This window comes from Prunus persica, chromosome G6 (assembly GCF_000346465.2).
Source record: "Prunus persica cultivar Lovell chromosome G6, Prunus_persica_NCBIv2, whole genome shotgun sequence".
Classification (NCBI taxonomy): Eukaryota; Viridiplantae; Streptophyta; class Magnoliopsida; order Rosales; family Rosaceae; genus Prunus; species Prunus persica.
In genome coordinates, this window is record NC_034014.1 from 2,481,717 (window position 1) to 2,498,034 (window position 16,318).

The 16,318-nt window shown below is 37.5% G+C and overlaps 2 protein-coding genes across 3 annotated transcripts; one reads left to right on the forward strand and one right to left on the reverse strand.

Annotated features, from left to right (window-relative positions):
- LOC18775588 (RNA-binding protein pno1) lies at positions 6,583-8,302 on the reverse strand. Of its 2 annotated transcripts, none has more exons than XM_020566906.1 (2): positions 8,078-8,302; positions 6,583-7,494 (listed from the first exon to the last, which is right to left on the reverse strand). In XM_020566906.1, the coding sequence occupies exon 2, from the start codon at positions 7,467-7,469 to the stop codon at positions 6,795-6,797; it is 675 nt and encodes a 224-aa protein (XP_020422495.1). In that variant the 5' UTR covers positions 7,470-7,494; positions 8,078-8,302; the 3' UTR covers positions 6,583-6,794. The 2 variants fall into 2 exon arrangements, with proteins under 2 accessions (XP_020422495.1, XP_020422496.1); XM_020566907.1 differs by lacking the exon at positions 8,078-8,302 and adding an exon at positions 7,985-8,070.
- LOC18774843 (probable galactinol--sucrose galactosyltransferase 1) lies at positions 10,957-15,261 on the forward strand. Its single transcript, XM_007208650.2, has 13 exons — positions 10,957-11,370; positions 11,608-11,867; positions 11,978-12,068; positions 12,343-12,391; positions 12,522-12,613; positions 12,700-12,807; positions 12,919-13,053; positions 13,144-13,554; positions 13,651-13,792; positions 13,897-13,964; positions 14,061-14,195; positions 14,297-14,514; positions 14,621-15,261. The coding sequence occupies exons 1-13, from the start codon at positions 11,180-11,182 to the stop codon at positions 14,992-14,994; spliced, it is 2,274 nt and encodes a 757-aa protein (XP_007208712.1). The 5' UTR covers positions 10,957-11,179; the 3' UTR covers positions 14,995-15,261.

Here is a 16,318-nt window from a genome sequence, read left to right on the forward strand (position 1 = left end):
CCATTAGAATTAAGGTCCCGTGGCCATTTCCAGAGAAAATGAATTCCATTTTATGCTAACACCAATATGGCATCACCTCCATTTGCGAAGGAACCTAAAAATTTGTAATGGTGGTGCAGAATCCGCAGTAAGAAGAATTTGGGGCATGAGAGCCCTTGGTCTCTTGAAAGGGGAAGCAATGTTCATCAAAAATAACATGGCGTGATAAAAAGACTCTGTTAGTAGTCAAATTTAAACAATGATAACCTTGATGATCTAATAAGTAGCCTAGAAAGACACACTTAACATATCGTATGTGAAGTTTATTAGTATTGTAAGGCCGAAGAAATGGAAAACATGCACACCCAAAATTTTTAAGCAAAGCAAAGATAAGTTCTTTATGAAAAGGAATTTGATATGGAGACTGAAGATCCAAAACTTTATAAGGAAGACGATTAATTAAATACACATCAGTATGCATGGCCTCAGCCCAATAGGCAAAAGGCATGGAAGCATGGGCCAACAAGGTAAGCTCAATGTCAACAATATGACGATGTTTCCGTTTTGCCAAACCATTTTGTTCAAGGTGATAGGGACAAGAAATGCGATGGTCAATACCATGAGTAACTAAAAATTTATGAAAAATACGACATTCAAGAATACTATTTGTGTTGGGTTTACCTTAAATGTTGTCATGTCAAAAATGGAGATAATCCCTCCTGTTGGTGATATGAGATATGAATCATTCTTGGACAAATCAAAGCAGGACATAGAGTCTTCAGGGTTGGTGCTGGGAAGGTCATTGTTCATCAGCTCTAAGCGACTCCTTGGTTTCTATAAATTAGGGTGAACCTTGGGAGTTGCATACGTTCAATCAATATCATCAAAATCATATGACCAACTGTCGCTTTGTTTTCAATTCGAAAGGAAAAAGTGGAGAAATCTAATATAGGAAGGAATTACAAAGCATGTCATTCTTTACCACTCCACTAGAATTAAGGTCCCGTGGACATTTCCAGAGAAAATGAATGCCATTTGATGCTAACGCCAAAATGGCATCACCTCCATTTGTGTAGACCAGCCTTGATATAATGAGAAGCTACCAAAATATTTTAATGGAAAAATCTGAAACTTAATATTAGATATTCCCATGCTTATGTGCTCCCAGTCCATAGGCGGAGAAAAACTATAAATCGGTCTCAGAATTGAGAGACCTCATATTGAATTATTTATTTTTCTTTTTCTAAAAGATAGAGTGCCTTTAGACACAATTGCAAATATGAAACCTAAATACAGTATAGCCGCGCGGCTATATTATTGATTATAATAATAATCCTATTTTTCGAAAATTTGAATGGCGTTTTTTTTCAGATTTCTTTTTTCCTGGCGGGACTATTGCGATTATGAAACTTAAATACAGTATAGCCGGCTATACTATTTATTTATTTATTTTTCCCATTTTTCGAAAACTTGAATGGCATTTTTTTTCTTCTATAGATTTCATTTTTCCTGGCGGGTCTGGCATCTCTGCAAATACATTTTGTCAATTCTCAGTAATGTAATCTGGGTGAAATGCAGCTTTTGGATCCATAAGATGGGCAAAAAGAGTAAATCAAAAACTTGTACAGAGATGCAAGATAATATAGCTGTTGGTATAGTTCCATCACTTCTCCAATTATCCTAAATGAGTGGAAATTGCCTCACCTTCAAATGCTACTATAACGAATTCTACTAGGTTAATTCGAGTATTCTAAACCTATAAATACCTAAATATGTAGCTTCACCTCAATAAATAAATAAACTACGGTGGTGAGACCAGGAGAAGGGATCACACACAGAAGAGATACACTCAAAATCCTCATTTCATTGGTAATCATGCACATGGAAATGTCACCTTTGGTGTTGATCTGAACGCTGCTCCATAAGGGGTGCTCGGCCCAGCACCATTCTCAATAGGAGGGTTAGTGCCCCATCTTCGTTAAGCTGTTAACAGTATAGCCTATATATTTTTTAAATTAAATAATACGAAACACTAGTAAAGCCGATCGGCTATATTATTTAAAAAAAGAAATACCCAAGCATAGCCGCGAGGTTATACTATTTATAAATAAAAAAGGAACGTCTGAAAACACGTATAGCCGAGCGGCTATACTAATTTTTTTAATAAAAAATACCCCAGTAAAGCTGCGTGGCTATGCTATTTTGAAAAATATGTGAGGTTATTGCTGATCGGCTATACTATTTATAGGGCCAAAAAACAAAAAGGGACCCGCATAGCGATTAGATGCCCACGTGTCAAAACACGTATAGCCACACGGCTATACTCGCAGTGTGACTATTTTTAAAAAACTATAGCCGCACAGCTATACTATTTAAAAAAAAAGAAAATACCGTAGTATGGCCTAATTTTTTTTTTTTTTGGGTAACAACTATAGCCTAATTTGCCATTATCAAGTGATGCTCTTATTTTATTTTTTAACAGGAACGTGATTCTTTATCAGCAGTTATGAACTTAGGGAACGCACCCGTCGCTTTTTTAACAGATAATGCTATTTTTCTTTTATAAATAGTATAGCCATCCTTGGGCTGTTGATCTCGTAAACCTTGGGGCAGATACAGTATTGCTTCTCTTCATATGCTGGATGTAGTTCATTTTGATTGCAAGGTACACCAGGAGGCATTGGGCCAAAGATCTTCATATCAGGGTCTTTGTCCTTCCAGTGCTCTAGCAGAATTTGATGTAAATAGCCATGCACATTTCCAGCATAAAAGGCAAGAATCTCCCTCTGAGAAGGCGGTTTGCCTCCAAGATCTCTAGGAGGATTTCTTGCAGAACGAACATCAGTTTCCGGAAGAGACACATCCCTTCCTATTTTAAAGTCGCCAGTTATATTCAGCATTGCAGAGGGCTTTGATGCATGCAACGTTCCGTATGGTGCCTTGTTTCATATGGAGCTTATAAAAGCCAACCTTTCATATTAAGAATACATGCACACAGAAAGACACACACACACACACACATCTTCCGCTCGGCTATACCCATTGAATTGCATAATCTGAATTTCTCTTTTTTAATTACTTCTCGTAGTCCCAGTGATTGCATCCCACACGTGCAGAATATTGAAAAATCATAACTGACATTAAACTTGAACTTGCACAATCACTTTAGAATTAGTTAAGTTATAGATCAAACCACAATGACCCTATCCTGCCCACACACGTGACAACACGCATGAGCCTCGATCTGAAAACAAGAGGACAACCACAGCAATACTTAAAGTCAATTTACCCTAATAGGAGTATATGTGCACGATGTGCTTTAGAGTATGATACACCTGCAGCAGAAACCTGATTGATCATAACCAGCTTAGGATTCATTTCCTATTTCTTGATAATACTTTCTTGTGATTAACTAGCAGGTGTCTACTTCACAATATGAGAACAAAATTAAATAGACACTAAACAAACAAGGACACCTATGCTTACCTAAAAGTGTCCCATCAGGGCTCCACATCATGCGGTTGATTGATGCTGTATAGTTACTGGCCAAAGGTGATGAGTGTCTTCAGGAACTTGGTAAAACAAGTTCAGGGTCATGAGAGGGAAAAGTGAGGATGGTTCTATGTGGGTTGCGACGGTAAACTTGGAGACCCCCATGACACAAAGATATTAGTGCCTACAACAACACAATTGGTGGTGCTTCCAAGGTAGCGTCAGTGGAAAATTGGGGGTTCGGGCAGAGTCACCCATTCGTCATTTTTGGGGTCTAACATCTCAAACGCAGGAGCGAAGTGTACGCCACATATTAACATTAAACTTCGGGACGAGAGAACATATAATTTGGAGTCATGCTCCACCATGAGGGGGTAAGTCTTCCCTTGTTGAAGGGGACAGTGACGTATCATAGGGGGTGAATTCATAATGCAGTCCGCAGTGTCAAACACATAAACATCTCTACAAGGATATGGTGTGAAATTCCCACCTTCATTGAATTCCGGTTCAAGGCCGCCTGCCAAAACGATGTTGGAGCCGCAGACACCAAAACCCATACATACGGGAAGACGCTGATTTGTTTTACCCACTATACTGGATTCTGCCAATGGAAGTATATAGCAATTTTTCTCCAAATCAAAGGCGTGAATAAAGTAAGAAACAGAAGTGCCAGGAGAATACTCGCCGAAACATAAATAAAGGACTTTCTTCGGCTTATGCGACGACAGACCAGGGCGATCCTTCAGCTCCTCCATAAATAAAGGAATTTCTGGAAAGGTTCACTAGTTGAAACTGATGAGGATTCTATATCTTTAGATAAATGTCAAACAAAGAAGGATAAATTTTCAGATAGATATCTGAAATACGTATGGAGTTATTTATAAACAAGTACAAAGATGTGTTAACCCTAAATACAATAGGAAATAAATCTCAATTATAATATGACTAAATAAAGAGGTAAGTAACCAAAATTCTAACACAGTAAGGAACCAAAATCCTAACTAAATAAGGACTCACCAACAATAAATATAACATTAATTTGGTAATTGTGTTTATATAATCAATAGTCTAAACTATTATAAACTGGTTCATGAATATCTAGAACCAGTCCAATGCTCTATCATGTAAACCCTTTTCACAGCAATTACTCTATTTAGCTTGAAGATTGATATACTGATATCTTAGATCGATCACAACCAAACTAGGGTTTATAATTTTGATTTCTTTTTCTTGTTTAAAATTTTGTTTGTGCCTTGTGCCTCTGTGTTTATTTTTTTATTTTTTTATTTTTTGGGGGTTATTCATATATGTGTACTGCCATTAGTTATGAATTTAGATTAATTAATTGTAATTCTTGGACCAGTTATAATGATTACACTAAAATGCACAATCCCTAAAATGTACAGACCCCGGATCCATCCTAGCATGTGTGGTCAATCAAAATTTAATGCTTGCTTGTATCTCTTTCATCTAGCACCAAATGTTTTGTGGTAACCAACTTAGCGAGGAACTCTCAAAGATTCAAAAAGCAAGTTTGAGGACACATTTTTGTTTTTGACGTGCTATACATGGAACGTGTTGCTTTCCATAGATCCCCACTTGAACGAAAGAGGCTTATAATTTAGCTACAAGATACAACTTTTGCAAGAGGACAAATACTCTTAAAATGTATGATTCGATAACTCTTGTGTCAAAGAAATGGGATTTTCTTTGGTTTCCTTTATATGTGTAATTTGGAACTAAAAGGTGTGGCGCGGTTGACAAACTACCATTTCCAGTTGGGAAGCTACCAGGTGCTTCAATGTCAGGGGTTCGAAATCCGTTGGAAGCACGTTATGACCAAAGGCAAGCCGAAACCCGAGCGGGAATTAATCCCACCCTTCGAATGTGGGGACACCTCGTGATATTTACCCAAAATAAAAATAAAACTTGGCGTGATGTCTTCATGTTCTCTTAGAAACATTTTGTTTTCTTGTTCTCTCATCTTCAAATGTGACAAAGGGTCTAAGGTATGATGAGGATGATAATGAGAAAACAAAAGAGAGGTAGTTAAGTCAATACGATATAATCTTCCCCAAACTCCTACCTTTTGAGCCTTTTGATTTAAAAAAAGAAAAATAATCCAACATATTGTCCAAAATATAACAGGACTAAGTTGATTGGATTTGGGCTTTTGAGTCCGAAGTTAGGAGTGTCAACATTTAGCAAGGCTTGAGAGGTCTCTTCTCTCCTTCCTTAGAGCATTTTTAGCGCAAGGGGCCAGCCCGGACAGGAAGGGGCCTAGGCCCGTGAAGCCCTTCTAGTGCGGAAAAGTAGCATGGGCAACAAGTTGGGGTCACCAACCCGACTGGTGACGTCATAGAGTTGGTGATGTGCTAGTGACGTCATAGCTAACACCAGGTTGACGTTAGCCCAAGATTTTTTTTTATTTTTTTATTTTTATAACCATTAACGTGTGACGTAAAAAGAATATGTGCATTATAGTCAGAACTTAGCTAAGGTCAGCATTGTTTATTGATTGGTTTTTGTGAAGTTGTGTCAAACCATGAATTCTTGGTTTTAATTACATGCCAAAATTGTCTCTTTATTTCTTTTGGCCGGTTAATATATCTATGTACCCTTTATACTTTGTTTAATCCTCTATCAAAACGCATGCATTTGATTTCGGAATGACTTTTTACAGTTCTCCTAGAAGAATAGCATTGCTAGGTTTTTTTTTGTGAAGTTGTGTCGGAACATAGACTTCCCGGAACTGAATTTAGCCATATGACATCTCATGAGCCTTCATAGGCTCAAACTTTGGCTTGGGTGGCAAGGAACCAGATGCTGCATCTGCTGCAGTTTTAAGTGTGCTGACTATGACCCTTCAAACATTGGAAGAGTTGCTCTGCGGAGTGGGCAATGGTGATCGGGGAAAGATAGCTAACCAGCATAAAGTCCATATTTTTATTGTTATTTGATACAAGTCCTTCCGGTCATCAACCCTTGTATTTGTCTTAACACAGGAAGAAACACCTTGAAGAACTCTTATAAATAATGTAAGCACTTTGATGATATAACGTATCAACTGGATATCAAAATGAACCTGTCACTCAGGAGAATAGTCTAAAATGAAACAGAAATATAAATATGAATGCAACTCAAACAAAATGTTTTCATAAACAGGAAATTCTTACAAGATGCCACGTCTAATCAAGTTACAAAAATACCTAGAACCTTTGCAGAGCCACACGCGTCCTCTGAAGACTCAAAACAATAATTGGCTATAACAAATGCATTACTCAAGACAAACTCTCCAAGGTATCACAGACTAAAATCTAAAATCAAAACCTTTCTGCCAATCTAGCAGTAACTGCTCTTAATTTTGAATACACTTTTCCAGCAGGGGACCCTAAGATAAGGCTGCAAAGAGAATCCCTTGCAACTTTAATATTTGCAAAAGAGCCTAGTATGTGAATCTTGGTATCAGCAATCACAATCCTCGTCTTTGTAGCATTCTCGATGGCAAACTTTGTTTTACCACCTTTACCGGACAGTCTTCCTATAGCACGAGACAAGTGCTCCCCACGAAGTGTTTTAACATCCTTGATCTCAAAAGACTCCACATACAGCTCATCCATACGCAAAAGGGCAATTGCATCTATCACATCAAACCCCAGCATGAAAGCCTGAACAAAATCAGAGCACTTCTGTAGATTACTCACATCAGGTGTGTCAGCTCTACTCTTTAACTCAACTTTGCGACCCTTGAGATTCATACGAATGTCTATCTTCATCTGCTCGTAAACTGGGGTGTATATTTCCATCCATACTTTCTTGAGAGGCGAATATCGATGTGGCGGAACAGAGACTTTCCGGAACTGGACTCGACCATCTGACATCTCATGAGCCTTCAAAGGCTCAAAAATTGGCTTTGGTGGCAAAGCCGCAGATGCTGAACTTGGTTTAGATGGAACTGCTTCGACTTCCATGGAAACAGGAGCTTCATTGGACTGCATTTTTAACTGATCTGACTTTTGGAACCTTCAAATATTAATCAAAATTTGTTCAAATCGGAGCATAAAATCAGAAATCATGTTTACCAATCCCTAAAAAAAACATCTGTTCTCATAATAAACATCTACTCTAATTCTAATTAAGCATTATATCAGTAAAAATATACAACACAATACAAACTATCCCTGCCTAGTCTGAGAGAACTGAAACAGAGCTGTTCTCACAATTACAACCTCAACTGAAATATCCACAGCCTAAGATGCAATCATAAACTACACTTTAAATTTCACCCAAAGTGCTTCAATAAACCCTGCTTTAAATTTACTCCAAATAAAAGGAAAATTAAATTCCGTTTCAAGTGACAAAAATTTCCCAATTTAATCATAGGTGCCTGCAAAAATCTTATCGAACTCGAAAATAGAACAAGCATCAAAATTGGCAGAGACCCAAATGAAAAACACACAAATTTCTGTAAAATTCAACAAAGATACAAAGATCAACTGCTTTTTCAACATACCCACAAAAACTTAGGTCACGAATACTCTAATTTTACTACGCTTAAGAAATGTTGGAGAAAAAATTAAACCTTTATGATAAAAAAAGAGAGTACCTGGGGCGTAATGTAAGCAGATTTTGACCTCCTTCTCTTTTCCTCTGCGTATTCGTCTCGTCTATACGTGAGAGAGAGGGGCACGAAAGAGGAAGAGAGGGATAGCTATAGTTTTGCTTTTATTAAAAACAAATGAGATAGAGTTTAAAGAGAGTTGGGTCTTATTTGTTTTTAGTAAGATTGGGCCTCATTTGTTGTTACATAAAAGTGAATTGTTATAAAAATAAAAAAAAAGATAAAGTATTATCCAAGAAGAAATATAAGGTTGGAATTAAAAATGTTATCTTTCCCAATCCACCCATGCCTTAGGTTTCCTTTTCTTCATCCCTCTCCTCAATTTCTCTCCTCTACTACTACAACATTTATATATGATATGAGCAGAATAAAGGGTAGAAAAGAATTTGGACATTGAGGGTTTGGTGTATTCCCCTGCTTATGAGAAGGGGTGCATTGGCAAGGAATGAAAGCTACCGCAATGTCCAGAGAGGAAGGTGGATTGGAATGAAAAAGTTATAACAAATTCTTAGACATTGAGAAAAAGAGGCATATATACAATAACGTATCCCACTACTAGTGTGCAGGGCTGAGCTAAAATTGTAAAAGTGGGGGGTACTAGTGTGCAGGGGCTAAGCTAGAATTGTAAAAGTGGGGGTGGGGGGCCGCCGAAGTAGAAAATGTAAGTATATAAAACACCTAAATATTTAATATTTACATGTTTAGAGCTAAATATTTCTTATTGAGTCATGTCTAATTTGTTTAGAAGAAATTTCAACTTAAATTCTAAGTTGTTTATTACAAATTATATATATCATATTAATATAATAAAGGTGTGATAAAAATATAAGGGGGCTGGGGCCACTCCATGTCTAGGAGTGGCTCCGCCACTGCTAGTGTGTGTCACTCCGTGGAATCGAGATATATTCACTCGATGCACAGTATTCATGTTTGAGAGAGGAGAGAGAGTAGACACATTATATGTATGTGTTTGAAAGAGAAAAAATGGGATAGAGGTTAAAAGAGCAAGACAAGTTTAAAACAAATAGGATGAAATTACCATAATGTTCTTAGATGTGGCCAATCAATCATTAAAATTGCTTACTACCGGGGTCTAGCCTAGCCTTAATCATTAGTAACCAAACAACAAGAAAGTAAAATATTCATAATCTTATTATTTGTAAGTTAAGGCCATCTCAAATTTCGCAAATTCTTATTGTATTTAGACCCGAATTTCGAATTTCAATCTTAGCATATTGAAGATGTTGTCATGTCCTTATTTTTATGTGCTAGCCAATTCCCTCATACTTTTATGTGCACATTTGTTAAACATACTATTGTTTTGAGGATATAAATATGCACATAAAAGTATTATTATGGAAAGTAATTTGACGACGCGATCTTTTTGAATGTAAGAATAATATTTTTAATCACTTGAACTAATATAAGATTAGGACTTGTTTTTGTAATTATAATTGCATTACAATTGTTATTTGGCCGTAAAACTAGACAACCGAGTGATTCATTACATATATCATCACGCAACTAAAGATCACAATCAGCCCTAGTAAGAGTCCCATTAACAGCCATATGGACTGCAAAATTTGCATCAACGTGTTACGTGGCCACATTAATTATCATTAAAGTCATTTGCATTATATTGGACTACTGACCATGTCTCAATCTGCCTGGCAATTGCTTGTGAAAAGGCCAAGCGTGTTGTGACATGAATTCCAACTAGGATCTGAGCTGTTTTTATGCATTATCCCAGTTGCGCCGCGTATACATTTCTGAATTCTTTATGATAAGTTGGCTCCAATTTTGAGTTTCCACGTCAGATCCACGTATTTCCAGCTGAAGCCTACGTTGTATCCTACGATCAAATTCAGAGCCCTTACCTACCTAGACTGAGCTGTCCTCAAGTTATTGGGGTACAAATTAGTGACATTCTATCCAGCCATTCATCACATGCCGCGTGGTAGGGTTCATGTGACCTTGAGCTCATTGGATAACTTGCCTATTCTCTTTCTCTCAGAATTTTGTTGTTGAATTTGGACCCTTCAACGTTAAAAACCGCCACTTTTGCATGCGCCGCCGGGAAGTCACATAATTGGTCATTCGAGTAGATATTTTTCCACAAATAAATCCAGTGCTTCTCGTGTGCATTGACGTGGATCAATACCAATCACAACCGTTGGTCAATCTGCAGGCCCACTCCAACGATTCTAATCAACCACATCCCCAAAAATGGCGAAACCCAATTGATCTCTTGAAACCATCACTCAAATTCACATGCAGCATAACTGTGCGTGCACCTTATACCATTATATGACAAAAAAATTCTGATTCAGCAGGAGGGTGGCCCCCACCCATACATCCGACGGCTAATAATCAAAGAGTGGCTAATTGGCAGGTGGGTTCACATGCATTCGATGTAATTACGGTCCAAAAAAGGCCTGACTTTATGTCTGTCAAAAAAATGGAAAAGTTATCCAATAATACAACTCCATCAATTTTTCTTCTTCTCATTTTATAGGGATAAATTGTTTTAAATTGATACAATTTGCAGAGATAAGATTCGACATTGGATGCAAAGGGCGTGGTTTTTTTTTTTTCCGATTTTTTATAAACGTTTAAATTATTTTAAATTGATCTAATCAGCATTGAATGAGATTCGAACTTGATTACAAAGATTACCTGAAGTGGCTAAATGGAAAAGTGATCCAATAATACAACTCTATGATCCAATAATACAACTCTATGATTAAAAATGCGACAGACATCATGTTACAGCAACGCACACCAGATATAAATTAAGGGATGTACTCCCCCGCCAACAAAGATATTTTTGTTTACGTGGGACACAACAATCGAGGAGGGGCTTTTCCCGGTTTCCACGGAGTCCCTAGATTGCAAAATTCAAATTTGCACAACTCCTTTTCAGTTAAACACGACAGTTTCTTCCCGGGCTATAAATACCCCTCTTGTTTTGTTTGTCTTCAATTGCATTATTGCTGTTGGGCAGGCATTGTTTTGTTGTTTCACTCAGATTTTTAGTGTAGTTTTTGGTTGAGTTTTTGCAGCAGAGGAAGAGGAGGAAGATCAAAGATGACGGTTGGGGCTGGGATTTGTGTTGAAGATGGGAACTTGATGGTGTTGGGGAACAAAGTGTTGTCTGATGTTCATGACAACGTTGTTGTTACTCCAGCCTCTGGTGGTGCACTTACCAATGGGGCTTTCATTGGGGTCCAATCTGATCAGATTGGTAGTCGCAGGGTCTTTCCAATTGGCAAACTTGAGTAAGTTTTTTTTTTTTAAATCTTCATTTTCACTTTTATTTATTTATTGTTATTTGCAATGTGGGCAAGTGTTGTAATTTGAATTTGTGGCTTGACTTGACTGTGTGTTGAGGTTAATGCAATTAGCAAACTTGAATGAGTTTATCTTCATTTTCACTTGTGATTTCAATGTGGTACGTGGATTTGTGGCTTAATTTCATGTTGATGTTAAAGTATGTGATTTTTTTGTGTGTGCAGTGGATTGCGTTTTATGTGTGTTTTTCGGTTTAAACTATGGTGGATGACACAGAGGATGGGCACAAGTGGCCAAGATGTTCCCTTTGAGACTCAGTTTTTGATTGCTGAGACAAAGGAGGGTTCTGATTTTGGTGAAGGAAGCAAAGATGGGGTGGATCAATCTGCTGTTTATACAGTTTTCCTACCAATTCTTGAAGGGGACTTCAGGGCTGTTCTTCAAGGGAATGAACTTAATGAGATTGAAATCTGCCTAGAAAGTGGTAAGTGAAAAGGAGAAAGATTTTGAATTTTTGGTTGGTTCAAAATCTTTTTGTTCTTTTAGAAGCATTTTTTGTTGGTTCTGAGATTATGAAAATTCTGGGTTTTGTAGGAGATCCTGCTGTTGATGGGTTTGAGGGTAATCATTTGGTTTTTGTTGGAGCCGGATCAGACCCATTTGGTGTCATCACAGATTCTGTGAAGTAAGTTCAAGCTGTTAATAAATTGCATATTCTTTGATTTCTGCTCATGGTCTTAATGTGAGAGTGGCCAATTTAAATTTTGGTTGAAATTTAAGATTCTAGTAATCTTTATTTTCAGTTTATAATTTTAAGAAGGAAACAAAAAATGGAAATTTCCAATAGAACCATTCTAGGACAAAGATATTGAATTGGGACTGTCACAGGAGTTTTCTTAATACCATTTATGTGTGAAGGGGTTTTCAGTTGACTTAGTTTTATTTTTAACTATACACAGGACTGTGGAAAAACATTTACAGACATTTTCTCATCGCGAGAGGAAGAAGGTAATTTGATTTTTTTTTTCCTCAGTTCTTTAAATTGTGGATTGAATTTGTCTTTTCTTTTTTTCCAGAAAGAAAGTGAATATATTTATTTGTTTGATAATTTCTAAATTACTTGTGCTTTATTTTACAGATGCCAGACATGTTGAACTGGTTTGGTTGGTGCACATGGGATGCTTTCTACACTGATGTGACTTCAGAGGGCCTGAAGCAAGGATTACAGAGGTACTGATTTTCTCACTGTGGACAGTATCTTCAATGCTCGATGTTAGCATTATGCAGACGGTCACAACTGCTTTGTCTTTTTGCAGCCTAGAAGATGGTGGAGTACCTCCAAAGTTTGTTATCATTGATGACGGATGGCAGTCAGTCGGCATGGATTCCTCTGGTATTGGATATGAAGCTGATAACGCAGCAAAGTGAGCACTTTGGTCCACAGTACTATCATTTTGATGTTTTTTCACCTTTATGTGTTGATTGGCTTATAGGTTTTCTTACATAATTACATTTGTTATTTTCTTGTTTTTCAGCTTTGCAAACAGGTTAACAAACATAAAAGAAAACCACAAATTTCAGAAGGATGGTAAAGAGGGTCACAGAGTAGAGGATCCTGCTTTGGGCCTTTGCCACATTGTTACCGAAATTAAAGAAAAACACGCTTTGAAGTAAGTCATAATATTTGAATTTTCTGACTTTGGCTGCGATAATCATTTAGTTGATTAGGGATTAATTCTGTTTGTTTCTCAAATTTTCAGGTATGCTTATGTGTGGCATGCTATAACTGGATATTGGGGTGGTGTTAGACCTGGTGTTACTGAAATGAAACACTACGATTCCAAGTTGTCCTACCCTATTTCATCTCCAGGAATTGAGTCTAATGAGCATTGTGATGCCTTGAAAAGTATTACCACAAATGGGCTTGGCCTTGTGAATCCTGAGAAAGTTTTCAACTTTTATGATGAACTGCATTCTTATCTCGCATCAGCCGGTATTGATGGAGTCAAAGTTGATGTTCAGAACATTCTTGAAACTCTAGGGGCAGGCCATGGTGGAAGGGTGAAACTTTCAAGAAAATACCATCAAGCATTAGAAGCGTCTATTGCTAGAAACTTTCCTGACAATGGTATCATTTCTTGTATGAGTCACAACACAGATGGTTTATACAGGTGAAAATTTGTGTCAGATCTGTCTGTTCAATAGTAGCTCTTGTTCTATCCTGTGAATTATTAACTTTAATGATATGGTATGGCCTTGAATTTTAGTGTGAAGCGGACAGCTGTTATAAGGGCATCAGATGATTTCTGGCCTAGAGATCCAGCATCCCACACAATTCATATTGCATCAGTTGCTTATAACACTGTTTTCCTCGGGGAGTTTATGCAGCCAGATTGGGATATGTTTCATGTAAGCAAGCAAACTCTAATCTATTAGTTTGAAATGTATTCACTTATAGTTCTTTTCATTTTTGCATTTTCGGATTCTTATTTTGGAATTGTTCTGAATGTTAGAGCCTGCACCCGATGGCTGAATATCATGGAGCAGCTCGTGCAGTCGGAGGATGTGCAATTTATGTTAGGTATGGTCTTCGGTTATGAAAATATGCCAGTTTCTGATGTGAAAATGATCAACCAGACAAAGGCAATTAATAATGGTGTATCTATATGTGATGCAGTGACAAGCCTGGGCAGCATGACTTCGATCTTCTGAAGAAGCTCGTACTTCCTGATGGCTCTATCTTGAGGGCTAAACTTCCAGGAAGACCAACAAGAGATTGCTTATTTTCTGATCCTGCCCGGGATGGGAAAAGGTTTGAAAAATATTTTGCCCGTTGATTCTTATCACCATTTTTTTGTGGTTTCGTTTTTTCAAAACAATGCCGTTTTTCTGATTTAAATCTTGGTATTGTAGTCTTCTGAAGATATGGAATCTGAACGATTGTACTGGAGTTGTGGGGGTCTTCAATTGCCAGGGAGCTGGGTGGTGTAAGGTTGGGAAGACGAACCTCATCCATGACCTAGAGCCGGGAACAATGACTGGGGTTATTAGGGCTAAAGATGTTGCTTATCTGCCTAAGGTTGCAGATGATAAATGGTCTGGGGATGCTGTCATATTTTCTCATCTTGGTGGTATGTTTAGCATTTTGATTTGGCTCTTTTGTACGCTCTGCATGTTTTATTAGTAGACCATATAGTTCTCAAGTAAACTAACCAAATTCATTGATATAAATTGCAGGAGAGGTGTCCTATCTTCCCAAGGATGCATCCATGCCGATAACGCTAAAATCCCGAGAGTACGAAGTTTTCACAGTGGTTCCTGTTAAGGAATTGTCCAGTGGTGGTGTAAAATTTGCTCCCATAGGCCTAATCAAGATGTTCAATTCTGGGGGAGCCATAAAAGAGTTTGAATCTAACACAAGTACAGCAGTTGTTCTGAAAGTTTGCGGATCTGGCGTATTTGGAGCCTATGCATCAGCTCGACCCAAGAAGATAACAGTTGATTCAGAGGAAGTAGAGTTTGGATATGAAGACAAATCTGGTTTGGTAAGCATTGCTTTGAGAGTGCCAGAGAAAGAATTGCACCTTTGGAACATAACCATTGAGTTTTAAAGATCATATATATGAATTATGAGTTGTTGTATTATGAGTGTTCTGTTAGGAGCTTCTGTAGAAGAAAATGGTTGTAGCTTGTAGTTGTGTTGATTACATTGGGAGAGAAATGCAGTCTGCCATTACGCCTGCATGGCTTGTAGTTGTATTAATTAAAATTGGAAGAGATGCAGTCTGCCATTGTTGCCTGCATGGCTTATAGTTGTATTCATCAAAATTGGGAGAGAAATGCAAGTTTCCATTTATTTATGAGCCTAAGGTTCCTTATTCTCTTTGTTCCCCTAACCCAACCCAACCCAATCTTAATGATCATATAATTCACTTTTTTCTATTTTCTGTTGCACATATCTGTGACAATATGAACACAAACACACATACAGACACAAACAAGCAGGATCTAACTATATTACCAATAACTTTCTAGCTATCCCCTTATTACCAATCAATTATTATTATTATGTTGGAGTGATGCAAGTTGACCAGCTTAACTGTTAAAGAAAATCGAAGGAACCATTCCAAAAACAAAAGGCTAGATAGAGTCCACAGATAAGTTTTGTAGGTTTGAGTTTGAGTGGCATTGCTTTATGCGCATCCAAGGAACCCTCACCGTCACTCTCATCTTCCAATTGGGCCAAATGTATCTTTCCAGCTAGTCTTGAGGGTCTTGTTTTGAGATGTGATGATGTATCAAAGAATGATGTAATACCAGTTTAGCAGTAAATTGAATAGTAGACTTATTTTAGGTATTCCTCTTTCGAGAGTATATTCTTTCCCTCTATTATTATTATTGATGATGTTGGTGAAGGCGGTAGGAGTGAAGTTGTGTTTGTAACATATTCAGATGGGTGATGGTGGTGTTTATTCCTTTTAACACGGTGTGTAGTTTTCCTAGGCTTCCTTTCCCTTTCTATTTTTCTTCTAGGGTTTTAAAACTTTTGTAATGGGGTGGCTTGATGAAGCAGAGGATTTATATAGTATAGCACAACCCCAACATTCCTAAAAAATGATAAACTTTTGAATTTTAATAGAATGTTTAAAGAGTATAGCCGCGCGGCTATACTTCTGATATTCGAATATTTTAAGAGTATAGCCGTGCGGCTATACTCTTTGAATATAAACGAATATTCAAACCGTAAGCAGCGCGGCATAATCTTGGAATATATTCGAATATTTAAATAGTATAGCCGCGCGGCTGTACTCTTTTAATACTCAAATGTTTATATCGGTGTAGGTCTCTCTGTGTCACCGTCACTCTCCTTCCATAACATAAGAAGCTTAAATATGAAGCCTAGTATTTCCGGTGAGCCAACTCCTGCACAGTATA